Source organism: Mustela erminea, chromosome 8 (assembly GCF_009829155.1).
Source record: "Mustela erminea isolate mMusErm1 chromosome 8, mMusErm1.Pri, whole genome shotgun sequence".
Lineage (NCBI taxonomy): Eukaryota > Metazoa > Chordata > Mammalia > Carnivora > Mustelidae > Mustela > Mustela erminea.
In genome coordinates, this window is record NC_045621.1 from 38,614,831 (window position 1) to 38,634,208 (window position 19,378).

The window sequence follows — 19,378 nt, forward strand, 5'->3', positions numbered from 1 at the left end:
CCTTAAATACCTGCTAGTTTGGCCAGAAATCAAAATCTGGGCTAAAGTTCTTTTTCTGTAATACTTTAAAAATATTATTCAACTATCATCTTAAATTCAGTGTTGCTGTTGAGAAATCGGAAGGCAATCTGATTTTTGCTCCTTCGTCTGTCCTCTGTGATCCAGGTACCTGGAATACAGACGTGATGGCTGGCATTTTCACTGCCAGTTTGGATTATGAAGATGAGATGGGAGAATAGTGAGCTGGATTGAAACCTGAGCCCTCAAAGAACTGGTAATACAAAGTTACTCTATCAGCCTTGAACGGCCCCCCTCTACACTTTTACAAAAGGGAAAATAAACTTTCATTGTGTTTGGAGTCTGCGTTATCAGTAGCTATCATTTGGAATCTGTGTTATTAATATCTGAAATGAATCTTAATTCATGTATTGTGTAAATCTGCTTCGTCTTAAACTTTCCAGATTTCTGATTAGTTTTCCCAGTGACTGACGTTTTCCTGGTTATCAGCTACCTTGGCTACTTTGAACGAGGCTAAAGTCTAAATTCTACCTCGTTTCCTCTTGGGGAGCTCAAAGAAGGGGGGAGGGGTGGTAAAGACAGGGCAATTGCCTGTGCTATTACAATGTAAATTGGGCTACACCCCCAGGGTGCCTCTGACCCCCCCAAACTTACCAGGCACCTTTCTCAGGGAACTTCTTGGCACTCTCTCCTGACCACTACTCTTTGTGAGCTAGGTCATGTGGGTGGAATGCCCTGACACAGGCAGTGGGAAGAAGGGCCAGGACTGCTACTGGCTGCCAGGTCTGATCGTTGTTCTCTGCTTCTACCCCCAGCCTAATGTTACCATTCCCAGCTAGTGCAACTATTTTCTGCCTCAAAGCACCATGGCAATGACTATGATAAGTCTGGGGCTGAGGCTGGGGTTGGGGCTGGGGCTGGGCAGTGATCTATCCAAGCCAATGTGGGCAAAGAGAAGTACACATTCCTTTCAAGACATCCACTCAACCTATCCCCTTCTGTAGCACAGCCCTCACATGGGAGGGGCTGCTGCTTCCTTCCCACACTCCAGGACCAAACCACCTGCTACCTCCCAGAAGGTAGGATGGGGAGGGCAGGTTCTCTGGGGTTTTTACATTCCTTTCTTAATCCTCACCAAAGTCTCTCTTGCATCTGTGGTATCTTCAGGATTGTACCCACAGGAAGGGTCCAGCATCTCAAGTACATGACCATTTTGTCAGCCATGCATTACTTTTCTCATAACACCCAGCACCAGTTGAAGCTGTTAGTTATGTATTTGTTTTTTTCTCTCTCTCTCCCAGCCCTCCCTAAAGCAGCCCCTCTTCCATGAAGGCAGGATTTTGGCCTATTCTCAGCTGTGTCCTCAGCACCGGCAGTACCTGGCAGAGATGTTCAATAAAGACAAGTGGGACCTGGTATTAGAACCCAACTCTGATTCTGGCTCAGGGCTTCTTGCTCCAAATCTGGGGCTTTTCCCACCTAATCCCCTGGATCTCTGCCCTGAGCCAAGACCATACACAGAGGGGAAAAGTTTATATTAACTAGACTCACAACAAAGATACAAGGTCCTTACTCCAGACATTGGCTAAAACAGCTGCTGGATAATTAGACTTAGAGGTGCTGTATGTACATCTTCCAATCCCCACTGCTTGCACCCAGTAGGTGCTCAAGAAAAGGTGTGTTTTATTGAATGGACATATAAATTCTCCAGGAGGACATAATTCAGCATAATTAGATGGGACCGGAAATAGGGTTACTGAAGAGCAGATTGGGGGTTATATGGAGAAGGAGAGAGCTGAACATGAACAAGCTCTTGATCGAAAAGGGTCTTTGGTCTATACAGTGTGACAAGGCAAAAGTAAAGAACTTTGCCCAGCACTGTCCAATGCCACAGGCATGAACTACACGCAGCTATTTTCGTTTAATTAACATTAACTCACATGTAAAATTCAGCTCCTCAGTTGCAGTAGCCAGATTTCAGGTAATAATAGTCACATGGGGCTTTGCAGCTACTGCACTGGACAGTGTAGATAATACAAAACATTGTCATCATCAAAGAATGTTCCATTGGATGAAGCTGACCTAGACCCTTAGAATTAAAGGAAACATATTTCTGCTTCTAACCTGGCCTACAGACATCCTCTCTACATCACCTATATCACCACTCACTACACCACCACTCCCCCCACCCCCATTCCCGCCCAGATTTGAGCACCATCAGTGCCCACATCTGCCTTCCTAGGTTTTCTGATCTACGGGGAGTAATGCTGTCTCTTTCCTTTGTTTTCACCCCCCAGTGCCCAGGGTAATAAGTATTTGTTGAAATAATGAGCCCTCGATTAGCCTATGTTAAATGCTGAGGCCCAAAAGGTGAATTAAGTGACAGAACAGAAGAGATTGCTGCTTCCCCTCTTTTCTCACCTCCCTACTCCCTTCTCTGCATTCCCTTTTCTGCCGCCCCCCACCAACACCCCAAAGCAGTACGTTAGAGGCAGTGCCACCCACACACACAGAAGTTCCGGTCCCCAAACTACACGTACTCCAAGGAAGTCTGTGCTCCGATTCTCAAACCGATCTAACTTGTTCACATGATAATTTTCTGTCTTCCTTTTCCGTTGGCTGCCCCGCACCTTAGTAGGTACTCAACAAGTGTCTGTCGAATGGTTGGAGGAACCGGTGCACAGGTGGATAGATAGACGGCTGGACGGCTGGACGGCTCCATGTCCCCGCGTCTACCACGCAGACTGCGGGAGAAGCCGCAGCGCGCTTACAGGGAAAGCCCCAGGCCCCCGCCCAAGGGCTCGCTGGAGCGCGGAAAGCTCGGCCCGCGGGCCGGGAGTCGGGCGGGGCTTGGCCCTTGGGGGTGTGTCCTCCCGGGCTCCGGCGCCCGCGGCGGGAGAGGCGCGCAGCCACCGCTGCAGGGCCCGGGCGGCCGTAGAGGACGCGCGGCGACGAGCATGGAGCGCGAGCTGGAGGAGCTGGTGGCGCGGCCCGCGCGCCCGGCAGAGCCGCCCTTCCAGGCGCTGGTGGAGGCGGCGGGCGGCCGCGGGCAGGTGCTGCTGGTGGGCGAGCTGTGGGAGCGCGAGCAGAGCCGCGCGCTGCTGCGGGACTTCGCCCGGGCAGTGTTCCCGCCCGAGCAAGCGGCGGGCAAGCCGGGCAGCGCGGGGGCTGGGACACCAGGGGCCGGGCCACCGGGGGCGCAGTGGGCGCCCGGGACGGCGGGGGCGCGCGCCATCCGCTCGCCGCTCGTCTTCGTGCTGTGCCGCGCGTCCTCGCTGACCGCCCGGGAGCCGCGGCGCCGCCTGCGGGAGATGCTGCGGGACGTGCGCGGCCGCCGGCGGGCCGGGGCGGCGCTGGTCGGGGTGCTGGTGGCCGAGGCCGGGCCCGAGGACACGGTGGCGCCAGGGTTGCGGCTCCTGGAAGCGCTGCTGCGCACAGTGTTCGGCCGCCAAGCGGGGGGCCCAGTGCAGGCGGCCGCCTATTGCCCTGGCCACCCGGCCTCCAGCGTGGCCGTCCAGGCGGCCGCCTGCAGGGCGCTACAAGCAGCCGGGTCCTCGCGACCAGGTGAGACTACAAGGCCCGGGGGCGGGGAGGCGCGGGTAGTGGGCGGCCTGGGGGTGGGGGGAGGCCCCGAAGTTGGAACTCTTTAGGCCAGCTTCTCTCCATGGGCACCACAGTAAACTGAGGCCCAGAGAGGGGAGGTGCCCAGCACTAGGCCTTCCAGCTACCGTGGATCGGGCCCTGGACCCGGGGTCCAGTCTGTTCCGGAAGGATCCAGAGAGCCTAGGAGACGCAAGGGCTTGGGAGAGCCGAGCAGACCAGCTCAATGCAGGGAAGTTGGTGGAGAGAGGGTTGGATTGGGCTGGGAGCTGGGGGGAGGGAGAGGAGGTGAGAAAGCATCAGGAGGCCCAAGTTCCAAGGTGGGAAGGGGAATAGAACTGGGACCTGGGAGGTGGCGGTGGCAGGATCTTCCAGGACCCCGTGCAGCTAGGGATGTGGCCGTGGAGGCTTAGCGTGGATGCCCCACCGGCTCACAGGAATAGGTGCCAAGGCTCTGAGTGTGGGGAAAGGGTGTGAGGGACTGCGGGCTCAGAATTTTCTAATCCCACTCTGGGTGTGCACCCACTGCTGCGTTTCTCTCCACGTTCTCCTGAAGCGTGGGAAGGGCAGTGAGGGCACCCAGCCTGGGTAACTACTGCCATCAGCAGAAGTGTGAGAAATCTCTTCCACCCTGGTACCGATCGGAAGATTTTACAAGAGTTTTTCAGGGTCTCAGGATTAAAATACTGACACTAAGTTCAGCTGGATCTGGCGAAGCTGAGAGAGGCAGGATTGTCCTTTGCGCTCCCACATCCCTTCCTGCCTCCACCGTCCCTGCACTTGCTGCCGTCCCCAAGACCTCAAGCCTTCCATTCTTGCTAAAGTGGTAACCAACACAGAGACTGTGTTCTGCTTCTCTGGGCATCGGTGTGATAACCAGAAACTGGAAGATGCCAGGCTTGCGGGGGGGGGGGGGTGCTTTTCCAGCAAGGAGACCTGGTACCTCTGATGTCCCATATGTCCCAGACCTACCATCTAGCTTGGCCTGCCAGAGTGAAAGCCATGCATCTCAGCCCTAGGTTCTGCCCCAGCCTCACTCCACCGACCCCCACACCTAGTGCTTACAACCCCTTTCTGTTAAATCTGTGATAGTCAGCTAAATTTGAAACTCTTTAACAGTATTCTGAAAGACATGAAAAGTCCTGAGGTGAGTTGTTATTGTGATTGTCACTGCCAGTCCTTTCACAGATCTGGCCCCACAGGGGAAAAGAAGGAATTTACACAAACAGATTTTTTGCTCCCAATAACCTGGTATCTAGAAAATTCCGAGTTCTTAGTCTCTTAGCCCTCTCCCATTCTCCAGGAACAACTTTTAATTCCCCAGAGCCAAGTGTGTTCTGGCCTCCTCTAAGTTTTTGTACATCTTAAAGTTGCCTTGAATGAAAACCCATTTCTCCTGCCCTCCTCTTCACCTGACCGGTCCCATTTCATCATTTGGGACCAGACTTCCTCCTCCAGGAAGCCTTCCCTGACCCTCCTCACTCCCACTTGTAAATTTGCAAGTGAAATCCCAGAACTCTTAAGCACTGGATTTTGTCACTTGGTGAGTTTAACCACCGTTATATCCCCATTTCCCAACACCTTGCCTGGCATGCAGAATCCTTGCCTCCTTTGAAATATTATCACTTAAGAAATCTTAACACTTTGCAAAGAAATCATTCTTTACTGTTTAAACTTGTTTCTACTTTTATAGAAACATCCTGAACAACATGAAACCTTTTACTGATGACCAAAATTGATGAGTATAGGTATAACTCACTGTCCACTACTCTCTTCGGGGCTTTTTCAGTGGACAAAGCCATGGATTGCTAACACGAAGCAGTCCTGTTGCTAAGATTTTGAGAGCAACTGCATCTGGCTTTTTTAAGTTTTCCAGTCTCTTTCTTCACTGCTTGATGGCTATTCTTATACTTTTAGGTTGCCCGATCTTGGCAATGACCTTTTACCTAATTATGCTTAATCCAGCTGAGGACCCTGATCCTAAACCAGTGAAGGACCCAGTCTTCTTAGAAGTGGGTACAAATTCAGAGTAAATAGGTCATGCATGAGGATTTATAAACAAGATGTTCTGTGTTCCAGTTGGCCATTTTCCTGAGAGTGGGGGCTCCCAGGTGCTGAGGTATTTATTATAATAAGGAAACTAGACTTTTGAGCATTGCCAATCAATTAGATGAAAAATGGTAGCTTATAGTTTTAAGTATTAAAGTTTCTACTGTGTTGAAAACTTTAAAAAAATAAGGAAACTAGACTCAACATGTAATTGATTTAGGGCACCTGGGTGGCTCAGTTGGTTGGGTGACTGCCTTCTGCTAGAGTCATGATCCTGGAGTCCCAGGATCAGGTCCCACATCAGGCTCCCTGCTTGGCGGGGAGTCTGCTTCTCCCTCTGACCCTTCCCCCTCTCGTGTTCTCTCTCTCTCTCTCTCTCTCAAATAAATAAATAAAATCTTTTTTTAAAAATGTAATTGATTTACAGTAGTTATAAAAAATGATTAAGTCTATTCCCATTAAGAGATAGTTTGAACCAAAACTCAAGGGGAAATTTCTGCTCTTTGAGTATTTTCTTTGGTGCTGTGTCATTGTTATTAGTTTCATGTCACTTTTTTGGGGGGTCAATTTTGCAAATACAGAAACTCCACCCCACTTAGCAAAGCAGAATCTTTTAAAAAAATTTTTTAAGGATTTTATTTATTTATTTGAGAGAGAAAAAGAGAGAGCACAAGCGAGGGGAGGAGCAGAGGGAGAAGCAGACTCCCTGCCAAGCAGGGAGCCTGACATGGGGCTCAATTCCAGGACCCTGAGACCATGACCTGAGCCAAAGCAGATGCTTACTTAACCTGCTGAGCTGCCCAGGAGCCCCCCAGAATCTTTGTTTTTTTAATCAAACAGTTGAAACTAGGGCAGTTGGTAATTGAAGCACTTGGTTTGCTGAACAGAAAAATCTCTCAAACGTGCTCACCTGATGCGTCTGGGACCTTGTGTTCTTTCTGGCAGCAGGACCCTGGGAGAGACCGGGCCTCCCAGCACTGCTGGCGTGCTTTTCCTGGGGTCCCTGGAGCCGGGGGAAGGATCCAGATGCCACCTCCCCCAGTGACCCAGCTCAGGGTGAGTGTGCTGCCTTCCTGACCTTCTGGACCCTGCAGGCCAGGTGCTTGGGATTATGGGGTGGGTCATGTGCACACAGGGACCTAAGGGATAGGGTTGACAGAAATCCACGGAGCACTTGCCATGTGCGGGGCGTGGAGGTGAGTGATGTGAGGATGTGAGGTGTTCCTGCCAAGGGCCACAGGCACACTGACCCCCCAGTAGGGCTCTAGCCCCATGGGTCTCCCACTAATGAATGCATCGGTGTGGTCAGGGCAGGTGTCCGCCCCGTGCATGGTCGGGTGCTTGGAGACAATGCATATAACCTTCCCCTGAGGCTCCAGAACACACGACCTTGGAGCCAGGGATTGGAGATTGTCCTAGGCAGCAAGGGGAAAACCTGGGAGAGGAAGCAGTGTGAATGAAGGCCTGTGGGCATGATGTCATGCTCAGAAAAGGGGCCCCCATTGGGAGTGCCAGAGGGTGAGGACCAGGAGACTGGGAGGGCTGAGGCTGAGGAGGAGAGCTGGGACCAAATTGGGACTCTGGACCCAAGTGTCGCACGAATAGTGAGCTGCTGGCCATTTCTGAGCAGGGCTGTCCAGATTAGGGGCGTTTTAGAGAGGTGACAAGACTGTGAGGTAGGGCAAGACTAGAGGCAGAGCCAATTAGGAGGGGACTGTCTAGTCCCAGGAGGGACAAGGAGCAGCCTGGACCCAACACTGGCAGTTTGGGAAGGGAGAGGAAGGAACTCAGCCGGAAGCCTTTTCTAGTGTAGGCTTCTCAAGCCGCTAAAGAGAGAAGGGGGAAAAGACAGTTCTTTGGGGTCCCTAGGAGCACCCAGTGGGCATTGAGGCTGTTGTGAGAGCTATAAAGTATTGGGGGAGTGCGTTGTAACAATCTAAATGTACGTGACCCACGGCCCCTGCATGTACTGAACAGCACAGCTCTGTTACAGAAGCAACGGGCAGTGTTTTAAAACAAACTTTTCTTGTGTCCCTTATGTTTAAAAAAATCACCAGGCGAGGTGTCAGCCTTCCCTTGGCACGTAAGAAGTGAGCACAGACTCAGCGGCTTACACCAACACCCGTTAATTCCTCACAATTTCCATGGGTCAGGAGTCTCACAAAGCCGATCAGAGTGTCGCCCGGGCTGTATTCCTTTCCGGAGCCCAAGGCCTTCATGCTGCCATGGGTGTAGGCAGAATTTCCTTCTCCGCTGCCTTCTTAGTGGCTGTCAGCTGGGGCTCTTCTCCGCGGACAGCCATCTCGCCACATGTCTCTCAACACAGCAGCTGCTCCTTCAAGAAGCAGGAGACTTTCTGGTCTCCGATAATGTCACTCAATCCCAGGAGGAATTGTTCTGTTGTCCTATATGGGACCCTAATCAAGGGAATGACGATCCCATCCTAGTGACAGACTGGCACTAGAAGGAGGCAGTTACGCAGGAGGGGTGCACTGAGTGGTGGAAATCTTAAGGGTCATCTTAGAATTCAGCCTATCACGGGGGAAAGCTCAAAAAATTTGAGAAAGGAAAACAAGTATGAAAATCATTTGCTGAATCCCGTCACTCAAAAGTAAATATCAGCTGTATTTTGACATAGACCATTCTGTTCATCTGTCTGTCTACCTATCTGTGCACCTCCTTGTACCGTTTACATTGTAATAAATACGCTTCTATATAATACATGAATTATCAGCCAAATGCATCAGGTATTCAAAGCATTCTGTTGCAAAAATGTTAACTTCAGTCTCTCCTTCGTCAGTGTGGATATTTCTGGAAACCAAAGGGAAAAAATAATAAACCAAAGGAATCAGAAACAATTTTACATAAATCTTGGATAACTCCCCTCTCTGTAGGATGTAACAATTTTCTTTAAAATTTTATTTATTTAAATAATCTCTACACCCACCCCCATAGGGCTCAAACCCATGACCCTAAGATGAGCAGTTGTGTGCGTGGGATGCCTGGGTGTCTCAGTAAGTTAAGTGTCTGCCTTCCGGGGCTCAGGTCCCACGATCAAGTCCGGGGCTCAGGTCCCACGATCAAGTCCAGTATCAAGCTCCTTGTTTACCAGGGAGCCTGCCTCCCTCTGCCTCCTGCACCTCTTGCTTCTGCCACCTCCCATCAACGAAGAAATAAATAAGATCTTAAAAAAAAAAATGAAGTTACATGCTCTTAGAACTGAGCCAACCAGCATCTCTATAGCATATAACAAATTAATCTCAAGTAGAAGTGAATGTTTTAAAATGAAAATTGCATTCATGGACTATGTGTATGCATTTATAACTTACACAATAAATATGGAATTAGACAGACATTCATACATACCGTTCTGGAATCTGCTTCCTTCACAGCAACATATTGTCAGTGTGCAATATTCCACAGCAGTAATTACCTATCAGTAACATCTTGTCTCTTTCAGGGGAATGGTGTGTAATTGTAGATTCATATGCGGTTGTAAGAAATCATACAAAGAGATCCTGTGTACACTTGGCCCACTTTCCTGCACTGGTAGCATCTTGCAAAACTATAGGATGATATCACAACTGGGATATTGACATTGAAACAATCCACAGATCTTCTTAAGAGTCCCTCAGTATTACTGTTGTGTGTGTGTGTAGTTCTATGGAGTTTTATGCATCTTTTTTTAAAGACTTTATTTTTTTGAGCAAGAGACTGCATGAGCAGGAGCTAGGGGCAGAGGGAGAGGGAGAAGCAGACTCTGTGCTCAATGGGGATGATGCATCATTTTTAATGCCAGAATCTCATCATATGGGTGAGCCATGGTGAACTCAACCAGCCCCTTCTTTGGACATTACATTAGGTTAGGATGATTTTGGCTACAGGGAGAGAAACCATGGCTCAAGTTGGCATAGCAAGGGCATTCAGTATCTCGCCTAAAAGATAGTCTAGAGGTAGAGTCATCTTCAGGGCTGGTCAATTCCGGAGCCCAGTGACCCCACTGAGGACCTAGGTCCTTTCCTTCTCTCTGCTGAGCCACCCTCCGTGTCATTTCATCCCAAGATGGCAGTTCCACTAATTATTCCTAATTATTTCCTTAGGATAAAATCCTAGAAGTGGAATTGCTGGGTCAAAGGGTATGTACATTTTTAAGGGTCTCGATGCATATTTTACTGTGGTTTTTAAGTAGATATTACTGGGGCCAACTTCCTCCCTTTCGCTCCTAGATTACTCACTCCTAAACTTGACCTTCTGATTGGGTGATTCCTTCTCTTCTGTTCCAGATCACCTCCAGGACACTGAGGAGGAGCTGGCCCTGACAACCATATGTCCCAACGGAGACTGTGAGGACCACAGGAAGGGGCCGAGAGCCTGTGATGGACTTGTCCCTGCTCCTGCTGACCCCGCTGTAGACTCAAGATGAGGGCTGGACCAGCGGGCCACCCGTGCTCTTAACCTACACACTGGGGACCGGCTCCTTCTCACTGAGCCCCCTTGCTTCCATGTTGACCTTGGAATGGTGGTAACTACAAAGGCCCCACCTGTCGGTGGGGGGCTGCTGCATTGAACCAGCTAGGAAAACTTAGTTTCCTGGAACCTGCCCACCCCCACCTCACATTTGCTCACTCCCCGATCACAGTAAGGTTATCTGGCCTTTCCGTACCTCAGTTTTTCTATGCCACTAGGACAGGTGGCTGTCTACCTTTAGGCTCTGTGGTGCTGTGGCAGCCCATGGTGTGTTTGCATGAAAATCCATCATTTCACATGCAACTGGAAAGAACTCTGGAACGGAAGTCATCAGATCGGGAACGGGGGTGGCCTTGGACATGTCACTGAACCTTTGGAGCTTCTGTTTCTCAAACACATGACAAGGCTCTGAGCCCAGGGGCTCTCAACCAAGAACCAGGCTGCCATTCCAGGCAGCACTGGAAAGGTGTGTGTTTGAGTGTGAGAGTGAGTGTGTGTGTGTGTTGTGCAGGGGTTACTGTGACTATGCGGTACCCCTGGCACTTAATGGGTTTCTCACAACCTACGGTACAATCTCTAACAGTAAAGATTTGTTCCACCAAAATTGCCCATCATGGCTCCTTTGAGAAACTGAGTGAGCCAATCCCTTTCCCTGGGAAATTCTAAGAGTACCCCGCCCCCAGAAGAGAGGGTTGGGCTTCCTGAGACCGTGGCTCCCAGAGCAAAGCCAACATAAAGATTGCACTGCTGCCCTGGGGGCCTGTTGGGTCAGAGCAAAGACAGCCACCTGCTTTGCATGCCCTCTTTCTTCCTCCTCTTGATGTTGACTTTCTGTGCCAAATCCTTTGAGAATAAGGATGCTGGGAACTGCCCATGACACCAAACAAGAAAGATAGGAATGTGCATTACAAGGACATGGGACTTTCTCTCCATTTCAGGCCCTTGTCCAAGGTCAAAGCAGACCCAGCCCAGAGGTACCAAGTTCCTGAATCCTTTTTTCTCTGTTTAAGAGTCAGACAGGGTTGATGATGATGTTCCCTTCAAAGCCAGGAAAGCCATCTGTTCACTCGTAGAAGGAACTCTGCATTACCTCCCCTGCCTTCCTTGCCTGCCCCTGGAGAAATGCAGTCTTTGGAATGGGAAAGAGCAGCTCCTGGTTTGCCTTGGTAGGAAGCACTGTCCAAGGGAAGCAGCTAAATTCATTCATTTGTGCATGATTTGCTCTGCAGACATGCAGCGGGCCTATCTGCCCAGGATTCTACAAGGTTCTGCATACCTTCCAGTAGTTACTTTGGCTTTCATGTCTGGTACCAAAATGTGGAATTGGAAACCTGTGGCTGAGGGGCTGTGTGATATCAAGGTGGGGTCCCTCCTGGCTCTAGGCCTCAATTTATTCTTCATATTAAGCAGCCTAATTCTATCCCTTCTTTGCCTCATGGGGATAGCGTGAGGGCAGGCAGGGTGACCTCTTATTTGGGCTTGGTTAGCAGCAGGTGTCATTTTAATAATGCAAAGCTGTCTCACCAATACGTAGACCCAGCTGACCTTCTACACAAGAATGAACTCAATGGATTACTGTAGATTTTGTTTTGAAATGGGGAGACTGGTATTTCCAAAGCTGCTCTATTTTTCTATATGGGATCGAGTTTTTTATTTGGTTGCGGGGGAGCCTTTATTAAGGTGGGAAATTACCTAAGGCAGAAGTTACAAGGCACAGCCTCTGCTGTGTTTAAAAACCTTTTGTATTTGTTGCCAATATTGGAAACTTGAGAAATTGCACATAAAAAATGTAGCTTGCTGGGTAGAGGACAGGGCATGCCATCACATCCAGTTCGCTGCAACCCCCCTCCCCTGGGTAGAGCCCCCTCCCTCCCATCTAATCTGCCTCTCTACTTCACTCGTACGTGCCACCTGCCTGGTCCTGATGAACATTCAAGTTCGCATACCTGTGGGGTAAAGAGTGGTCTACGTATAACTTTTTCATTACTTTCAGTATCTCTGGTGACCAGCTAAAGACAGAAGGTCTTTCCTGAGGTTCGTGTTCTGCTTCCCAACCGGGAAACACGCGACTGGACTGAGAGTCTTCAGGGCCCACGTTGGGTTTCTCAACATGTGGCTACACATGATCTTTTTAGGAATAATCTAGTTTGTATTTTTCTAGCAGACACAAGAGTTAGGTGCTGGAAGGGATGACCTTGGTGGTAGGTCTCTTCCCTGAGGACTTTTACAAGGCCCGAAGATTGCGGTGGGCTTGTCTGGGAATAGAGGCCCCGAATGGGGTCAGTGGTACTGGGAGCCATTGGTGGGGATCTCCAGCCAAGTCACACTTTGGGCTAGTGGGTATTAATCCTTCTAATATGGGAGTAGTTGTGCTGCTTCTGACTTGAATTGATTATTAATTCTTTCTACCTAATAAAACCAAACAGTACCTCACGGCTGTCTAATCAAAATCAGAATGGATCTTCACATTTGTTCTCAAAGCATTGCTCACAGGGGCCCGTGGGAGCAGGGAGCCTGGGCAAAAGGTGGGAACCTCTGGAATAGTTTGGCCTGAAAGACTTCCAGTCCTGCCCTGGGGAAACATCTCTACAACCCTGTCGGCTGGAATTGGAAAAACATGTAGCCAGAAAGTAAATGTTTGAAAAGAGATGGTTTTCAAAGATAGCATTTTGCTTGGGGCTCACCCAAATGTGTGCGTTCGTTTGCACCTATGAGCATGTTTAACAAGGCAAGATGGCCTTGCCTCAGCCCCAGAGAGCCCTGTATAATATTTGTGTCATGGTTTCTCTCCTCTCGAAGTATTTGTCTCCAAGACTTATCATGCAAGAGGAGTCAAAGAACAGGGCAAACCTGCAAAGGGGCCGGGGTTTAAGGCCCCCAAACACCAGTGTGTTCTCAACAAGCCCCCCTCTTACACCAGCCAGAGAACCCAGGACCTAAGCTCATGGGAAAAGGCGACGACAGCCATGTTAACCTGCTTCAAAGTGTAACGGCTCCTCACTGTGGGGCTGGCTCCCTGAGCTCGCGAGGCTTGCACTTTGCCCTGTTTGGACCGGCAAACATAAACAGCACAGTGGGGAGAGAGTCTTTTGTTTGATACCCGAGGGCTGCACAACCCCCTTCTGACCCGGTCTTGTGTGTTAGTGTATCAAGGATTGAGACAGACTGTTGCTTGTGTAATCTTTGAGTTCAAAGGAAGTGAGGTGCAAGGCAGGGTGGCTGACCAGCATTGTACACGAATTCTTCAGATGCCTTTGCCCCCCTGAGCCAGAGCCCTTGGGTTATGTTATACTTGGGGCTGCTGAACTGGGAGCAGAAACAGAGGCTACCTACAGGGATATGCCCTGGTTCACAGAGATCCCAAAGTGAGCAAGGTGTGTAATGGCTCAGGTCCAGAGTTGGCCCGGGCCCTGGGGCCTCTGCGGGTCCAGGGCTTTGGCAAAACCCTGTCTGGCTTCCTCCCTGAGCTCCCTGACCTCCCCAGCCAGGGCCCCTGCTGCAAGGGCAGACCCACACCTGACTGGTGAAATTCAAAGACCCTTAGGTAGGAGTTCACATGGTAAGTCTTAAGTCAGGCTGGGTTTTGTCCTGTTCTGCACTTGTGGAGTCATTAGGCTCTAAGTCCTTGTGACCAAGCCCTCATTCTGAGTCCTGATTACACACACTGGGTCTTGCTGCCCTTCGTTTCTTCTTTCCCTCACTGGTTAATGATGGTTTCTCAGATTGTTACCCCAACTCTGGGCTACCCTAACCACCCACCTGCCATCCCAGGGATCTTGCCCACTCCAGAACCCCTGGCTGCTAGGGCAGCCACTTTAAGCCCCTTGCTCCCTGGCAGGAGGGCGTCTCATCTTTAGCCTCTCTCCCTCAATCTGGTTTGGTCCAGGCTGTGCCGGCACCAAGGAGCAGGGCCAGGCCTAAAAGGGAGGTTAGAGGGCACAAGACCTCTGGGTAGGTCTAGACCAGCCCTGCCTAAGAGAAATCTAACACCAGGACCATATGTAGGTTTAGATTTTTCTAGTAGCCACACAAGGAAAAAAATAAAACAGATGGAACTAATTTTAATAATATATTTTATTTAATAATATATTTTATTTAGTCCAGAATGTCCAAAATAGCATTATTTCCACTTAAATATAAAACATTTGTAATGACACAGTTTGCATCTTCGAAATCCTGTGAGGCTATTACACAACAGCTTGATTTAAACACTAAATTTTTAAACCAAAATAACTTGATCATGAAATTCGTAGTTGAAAGAAAGAGATTCACTCTCAAATTGCTCCAGATATACTTAAAAGTTCACCAATAACTAAATTGGACATCAGTCTTTAAATTTTAATGAAATGAAATAAAATGGAATCTAAAAATCAGTTCCAGGATTTGCAATAGTTGCGTTTCCAGTTCTTGGTTGCACCTGTTGCTAGGGTCTAGCCAGTGTGAAAGCAAGAGTCTAGAACAATAGAAACGTGCAGGATACTGGTCTTGGGGGTTCGGTGTGGCTCTTCCCGCCTCACCCCCAGATCCCCAGGAAGGGAAGGGCAGTGGCTTCCTGCATCAGCTTGTCAGTTTTCCTGTCGCCCAGGATAGGAGCTGTCCTCCCGCAGTCCGCCCCCCAGGGAAGAGAGTTCAGTGTCTCAGATGGCTTTGCGGGTCTTTTTGTGCCTCAGTCCACCCAGGGCCCCATCCAGGTGTTTCCCTCCCATCAAACACCGCCCCCCCCCCACACCGGAATTCCGTCTCACACTGCTGCGTTTGCATTTCTGCTCCATGAACAAATGATTTCACTCTTCTAGCATGTGGCATGCGTGGTGTACCTAAAGCATCCACCAGCCTCGGCGCCTGGCCCTGTGACCTAAGATCTGAGGTTTATTCAGCGCCGCTCTACACCAAACCCTGACTAGGGCACCTTCCCTCACTTAGGGCCCTGCCAGGCAGGTGGGCCTGTCCCCTCCGCGCCTGGGGGTTGGGTGACCACGTGGCCACAGCGCCGCTAAGTGGCAAAGCAGGGATTGATCCCGTGTTTCCCGGCTCCGACGAGGCCTGCTCTTACCAACTCACAACGCTGCAGCTCAAAAAGCAGTCAAGCCCGATTCTTGGAAGGAGCGAGGCCCTCCTAATACCCTCAAGGCTGGGCATGGGCGTAGGCGAGCCGTGGAGGGCGGGAGGTGGGTGGTCCCAGGGCGCTCGCCCCTCGCGGAGTTCTTCGCCTTCTGGGGAGCACCGTGGCCACTAGAGGGCGTCGCGGGAGCCAGGGAGGTGCTCCCGGCAGCTCCTGAGCCCAGTTTAAGGTGGGTGCTCCAGCAAAATAAGTGCCGGCTCTGGTTTCTTCCTTTCACCCTGACAGTTGCCCCAGTCTGTCCTGGTCTGTGTGAGCCTACAGAGGACCTTGTTTGGTCTTTGCGAATTTTTGCTTCAGTCCTAAATTTGGAGGCAGATATTGTTTATGAACAGAGCACTGGGGAGGAATTCCTTCGGTGATTTTGATCTGTCCTCAAACTTCTCTGAAGATAAATATATCTCATTATAAAATTTGGAGAGGGCGAGGGTTTCAGAGACACAGGTGTGAGTTCCAGCATTGTGCCAATAACTAACTGACTCTGCCTTCATTCATTCATCCAACTCTTATTGAGTACCTACTGTTTGCCTAACACTGTGCTAGTTACTATAGGTGATACTGAGATGGATAAGATGTGGCTCGTCCCCTTGAGAAGTTCCTAGTCCAGCTGGGACCTGGGCAAGGAGACAGGACGATAGCTGTGTGGGGTAAAGGATGCAAGGGGACACATAGTTGGGTAATCAAGAAAGGCGCACCTGGAGGAGGAGCTGCTTGGTAAGTGGGGGAAGAGGAAAGGAAGTCAGAGGGAAGAGCCAATACCAGGGTCAGAGACAAGGTCAGACTCTGGGAGCCCCAGCAGTTCCGGATCGCTGGACCGTGGCATGCCAAGGTGGAGGGCTGGGACATAAAGACTGAGGGTAAGCAGGGTTGGGTGAAAATCTTGGAGGAGAGAGTCCTTGTCTTCCTTGTTTTTGATCGTGCTTTTGGCTGGCTGGGGAGGACAGACAGGAGCATCCTGAGATGGTGAGCAGGAAGGCAAAGCTGTTGGAAGTGGTTGCAGCCAGGAAAGAAGAGGGGGAGCCAAGACTGCTAGGAAATGGGAGCTGGGCTGCTGTGGGAGAGATTAAGTAGACCAGAGCTGGTACCGACCCATGAGCGGGAGGGAACAGTCATGGCCCAGCTTCAGTTGCTATTAGTGCCCTTCTCCTCCCCCAGATCAAGGCAGGAGATGTGCATGGAGCTTTGAGGTTATTGAGTTAAGGAGTATCAAGCAGAGATGTACGGTAAATGTGTGAGTCTGGGGCTCCAGAGAAAAGATGGGGCTATGGGATACATTTGAGGAGGCCACCATTCTGTCCACAGCAATGGGGGCATGGATCTCTCACAGGGAGAGTGGGGAGTGAGACAAAGGCTTTGGACAGAAACTCAGAAAGAAGAAGCATAAGAATAGAGCCCAGGATGAGGGCTGAAGGTTTCAAGGAGCAGAGGCAGTGGTCAGAGTTGAGTTTTGAAAAGATCGCTGTGACTAAAGAGTATACAATTAAATGGAGATGAAGAAACCTCAGGCTTGGAACAGCTGTCCAGGTGGAAGAGCAGAATCCACAGGAAGAGAGAGGCCCCTCACCAGGTTCCCCTGGGGCTTCGGGGAAGTTAAAAGCCAAGTATCCAAGCCAGACACATGACAATCGTCTCATAATATCCTCTCTTTGAAGAGCAGACGTGGCACCTGGTCTTCTCTTGTTTTAAAACTATTTTAATTAATTGCCAACACTTACTTACTTAATTTATTTATTTATTTTTTTAAGAGAGAGATTGAGAGTACATGAAGGGGGGGAGGGCAAGAAGAGAATCTTTTTTATTTTTTTTAGAAGAGAGAAAATCTTAAGCAGGCTCCATGCCCAGTGCAGCCTGACTGTGGGGCTCCATCCCATGACCCTGAGATCCTGTCCTGAGTGGAAATCAAGAGTCAGATGCTTATCTGTCTGAGCCACCCAGGGTGCCCTAGTAGTTCCGCACAGCAACAGCAGAAGAAGTAGCCACTACTCTCTTTTAGTGGACCACACATTCTTCGTTTTGTTGCTTCTTAGTTGTCACTCCCCCTCCTGCTGAGCTACCATTTCCTTACACTCTGCCTGCTCCACTCATTTCCATCGCCTGTTACGTGTGATTTCTCTAGAATTTTCGTGCATGCAGGTGTCTTCATGTGAGGATGGGCCAAAGTGCCTTTGTGAAACGATACTCCCAGATAACTGTTTATTTTTTTGTGCACACCTCTCAGGTAGTGCCTTCCAATCTGATCTACAGGTTCTTCAGAAGTGTTTAATAATTATATTTGATGTATTTTAACCACCTTAGCTCTAGAATACTAATTTTTTAAAAATTCACACATTCACTCCAATGTGTTATCAACCAAATTTTAAGTCAAGCACAAAATATTGCTTGTGCCAGTAGATTGCATTGTTTTGACAAGGCCCCGGAAATAATCTTTATTTATTTTTTCAGAAATAATCTTTAGTAATTGCTATCTAATCAATGAGTAGCTTGATGGTGCAAGACTAGTGGCTTAAAAACGCCACCATCGGGGCTCCTGGGTGGCTCAGTGGGTTAAAGCCTCTGCCTTTGGCTCGGGTCATGATCCCTGGGTGCTGGGATCGAGCCCCGCATTGGGGTCTCTGTTCAGCAGGGAGCCTGCTTCCCTTCCTCTCTCTCTGCCTGCCTCTCTGCCTACTTGTGATCTCTGTCAAATAAATAAACTAATTTAAAAAAATCACCACCATCTGTCTCTAATCTTTGTCAAGCCTTTCTCAGTACTGACTATTGAAGTAGATTGGCTCTTGAAGCTGGTAGCCATCAGAATTACCATTACCACAATAACCACAATTACCATTTCAAATCAGACATATCAAAACCCAGGAGGGGCGCCTGGGTGACTCAGTTGGTTCTGCATCTGCCTTAGGCTCAGGTCACAATCCTGGGGTCCTGGGATGGAGCCCTACCTAGGCCTCCCTGCTCAATGGGGTGCCGTCTTCTCCCTCTCCCTCTCCCTCTGCCCTTCCCTCCCACTTGTGCTCACTCTTGCTAGTGCTGTCTCTCTCTCTCTCTCTCAAATGAGTAAATAAAATCTTTATTTAAAAAAGATAAAGAGGGGTGCCTGGGTGGCTCAGTGGGTTAAGCCGCTGCCTTCAGCTCAGGTCATGATCCCAGAGTTCTGGGATCGAGTCCCACGTCGGGCTCTCTGCTCAGCGGGGAGCCTGCTTCCTCCTCTCTCTCTCTGCCTGCCTCTCTGCCTACATGTGATCTCTCTCTGTCAAGTAAATAAATAAAATCTTAAAAAAAAATAAATAAAAAAGATAAAGAAAAAACAAGAACCTGTTGCTATGGGGGCAAAGAAGAACTAGACGCCTAGAAGGCAAGAATGGGAAGCTCTTTTTTCTATGGAACACTTTCACTATATATCATTTTTTTCAAGTATTTATTTATTTATTTGAGAGAGAGAGAGAAAGAAAGAGAGGGCACATCCCCGAAGAGAGGGTAAAGGGGAGGGGACTCGCCGCAGGGATCTCAGGACTCTGGGATCCTGACCTGAGCCGCAGCGCTTAACGCACTGAGCTACCCAGGCGTCCTTCATTATAAATCTTTTCGCGCTTCTTTTATTTATTTAAAATCTTTTAAGATTTTATTTATTTGACAGAGATCACAAGTAGGCAGAGAGGCAGAGAGGAGGAAGCAGGCTCCCTGCAGAGCACAAAGCCCAACGCGGGGCTCGATCCCAGGACACTGGGATCATGACCTGAGCCGAAGGTAGAGGCTTTAACCCACTGAGCCACCCAGGCACCCCTCGCGCTTCTTTTAAACAACATACAGTATTAACTATTCCAAATGTAAAACGAAAATTATCATTGTTCAATTTTATTATGAACGAGTGATTACTTAGGGATTCATTATGATAATAAAGCATTTCTGTGAGGATTTCTTTTGAAGACGGATTCTGCTTTTTAAAAAATGCTGAAACTCATTTTCTTAAGACATCCTCCTTTGCCTTTCTCCTATCCCCGCAGCTTTGGCGGGCGCACGGGCGGGGAACGATGCAGAGAGACCGCCGAAGCAGCAGGTGGTGCTGCGAGCACCATGAGCTCCTGCCCGCAGAACCCTTTCTCTGAGCAATGGCGGGTGATAATGGGGTCC

At 49.5% G+C, this 19,378-nt stretch overlaps 1 protein-coding gene across 2 annotated transcripts; it reads left to right on the forward strand.

Moving 5' to 3' along the window:
• The first annotated feature begins 2,888 nt into the window (after positions 1 to 2,888).
• Positions 2,889 to 12,607, forward strand: C8H2orf72 (chromosome 8 C2orf72 homolog). 2 transcript variants are annotated; one of them, XM_032355141.1, is made up of 3 exons: positions 2,889 to 3,582; positions 6,616 to 6,723; positions 9,951 to 12,607. In XM_032355141.1, exons 1-3 carry the CDS (start codon positions 2,976 to 2,978, stop codon positions 10,088 to 10,090), a joined length of 855 nt encoding a protein of 284 aa, XP_032211032.1. In that variant the 5' UTR covers positions 2,889 to 2,975; the 3' UTR covers positions 10,091 to 12,607. The 2 variants fall into 2 exon arrangements, with proteins under 2 accessions (XP_032211032.1, XP_032211031.1); XM_032355140.1 differs by having other exon boundaries at positions 2,890 to 3,582; positions 6,613 to 6,723.
• Positions 12,608 to 19,378: the final 6,771 nt, after the last annotated feature.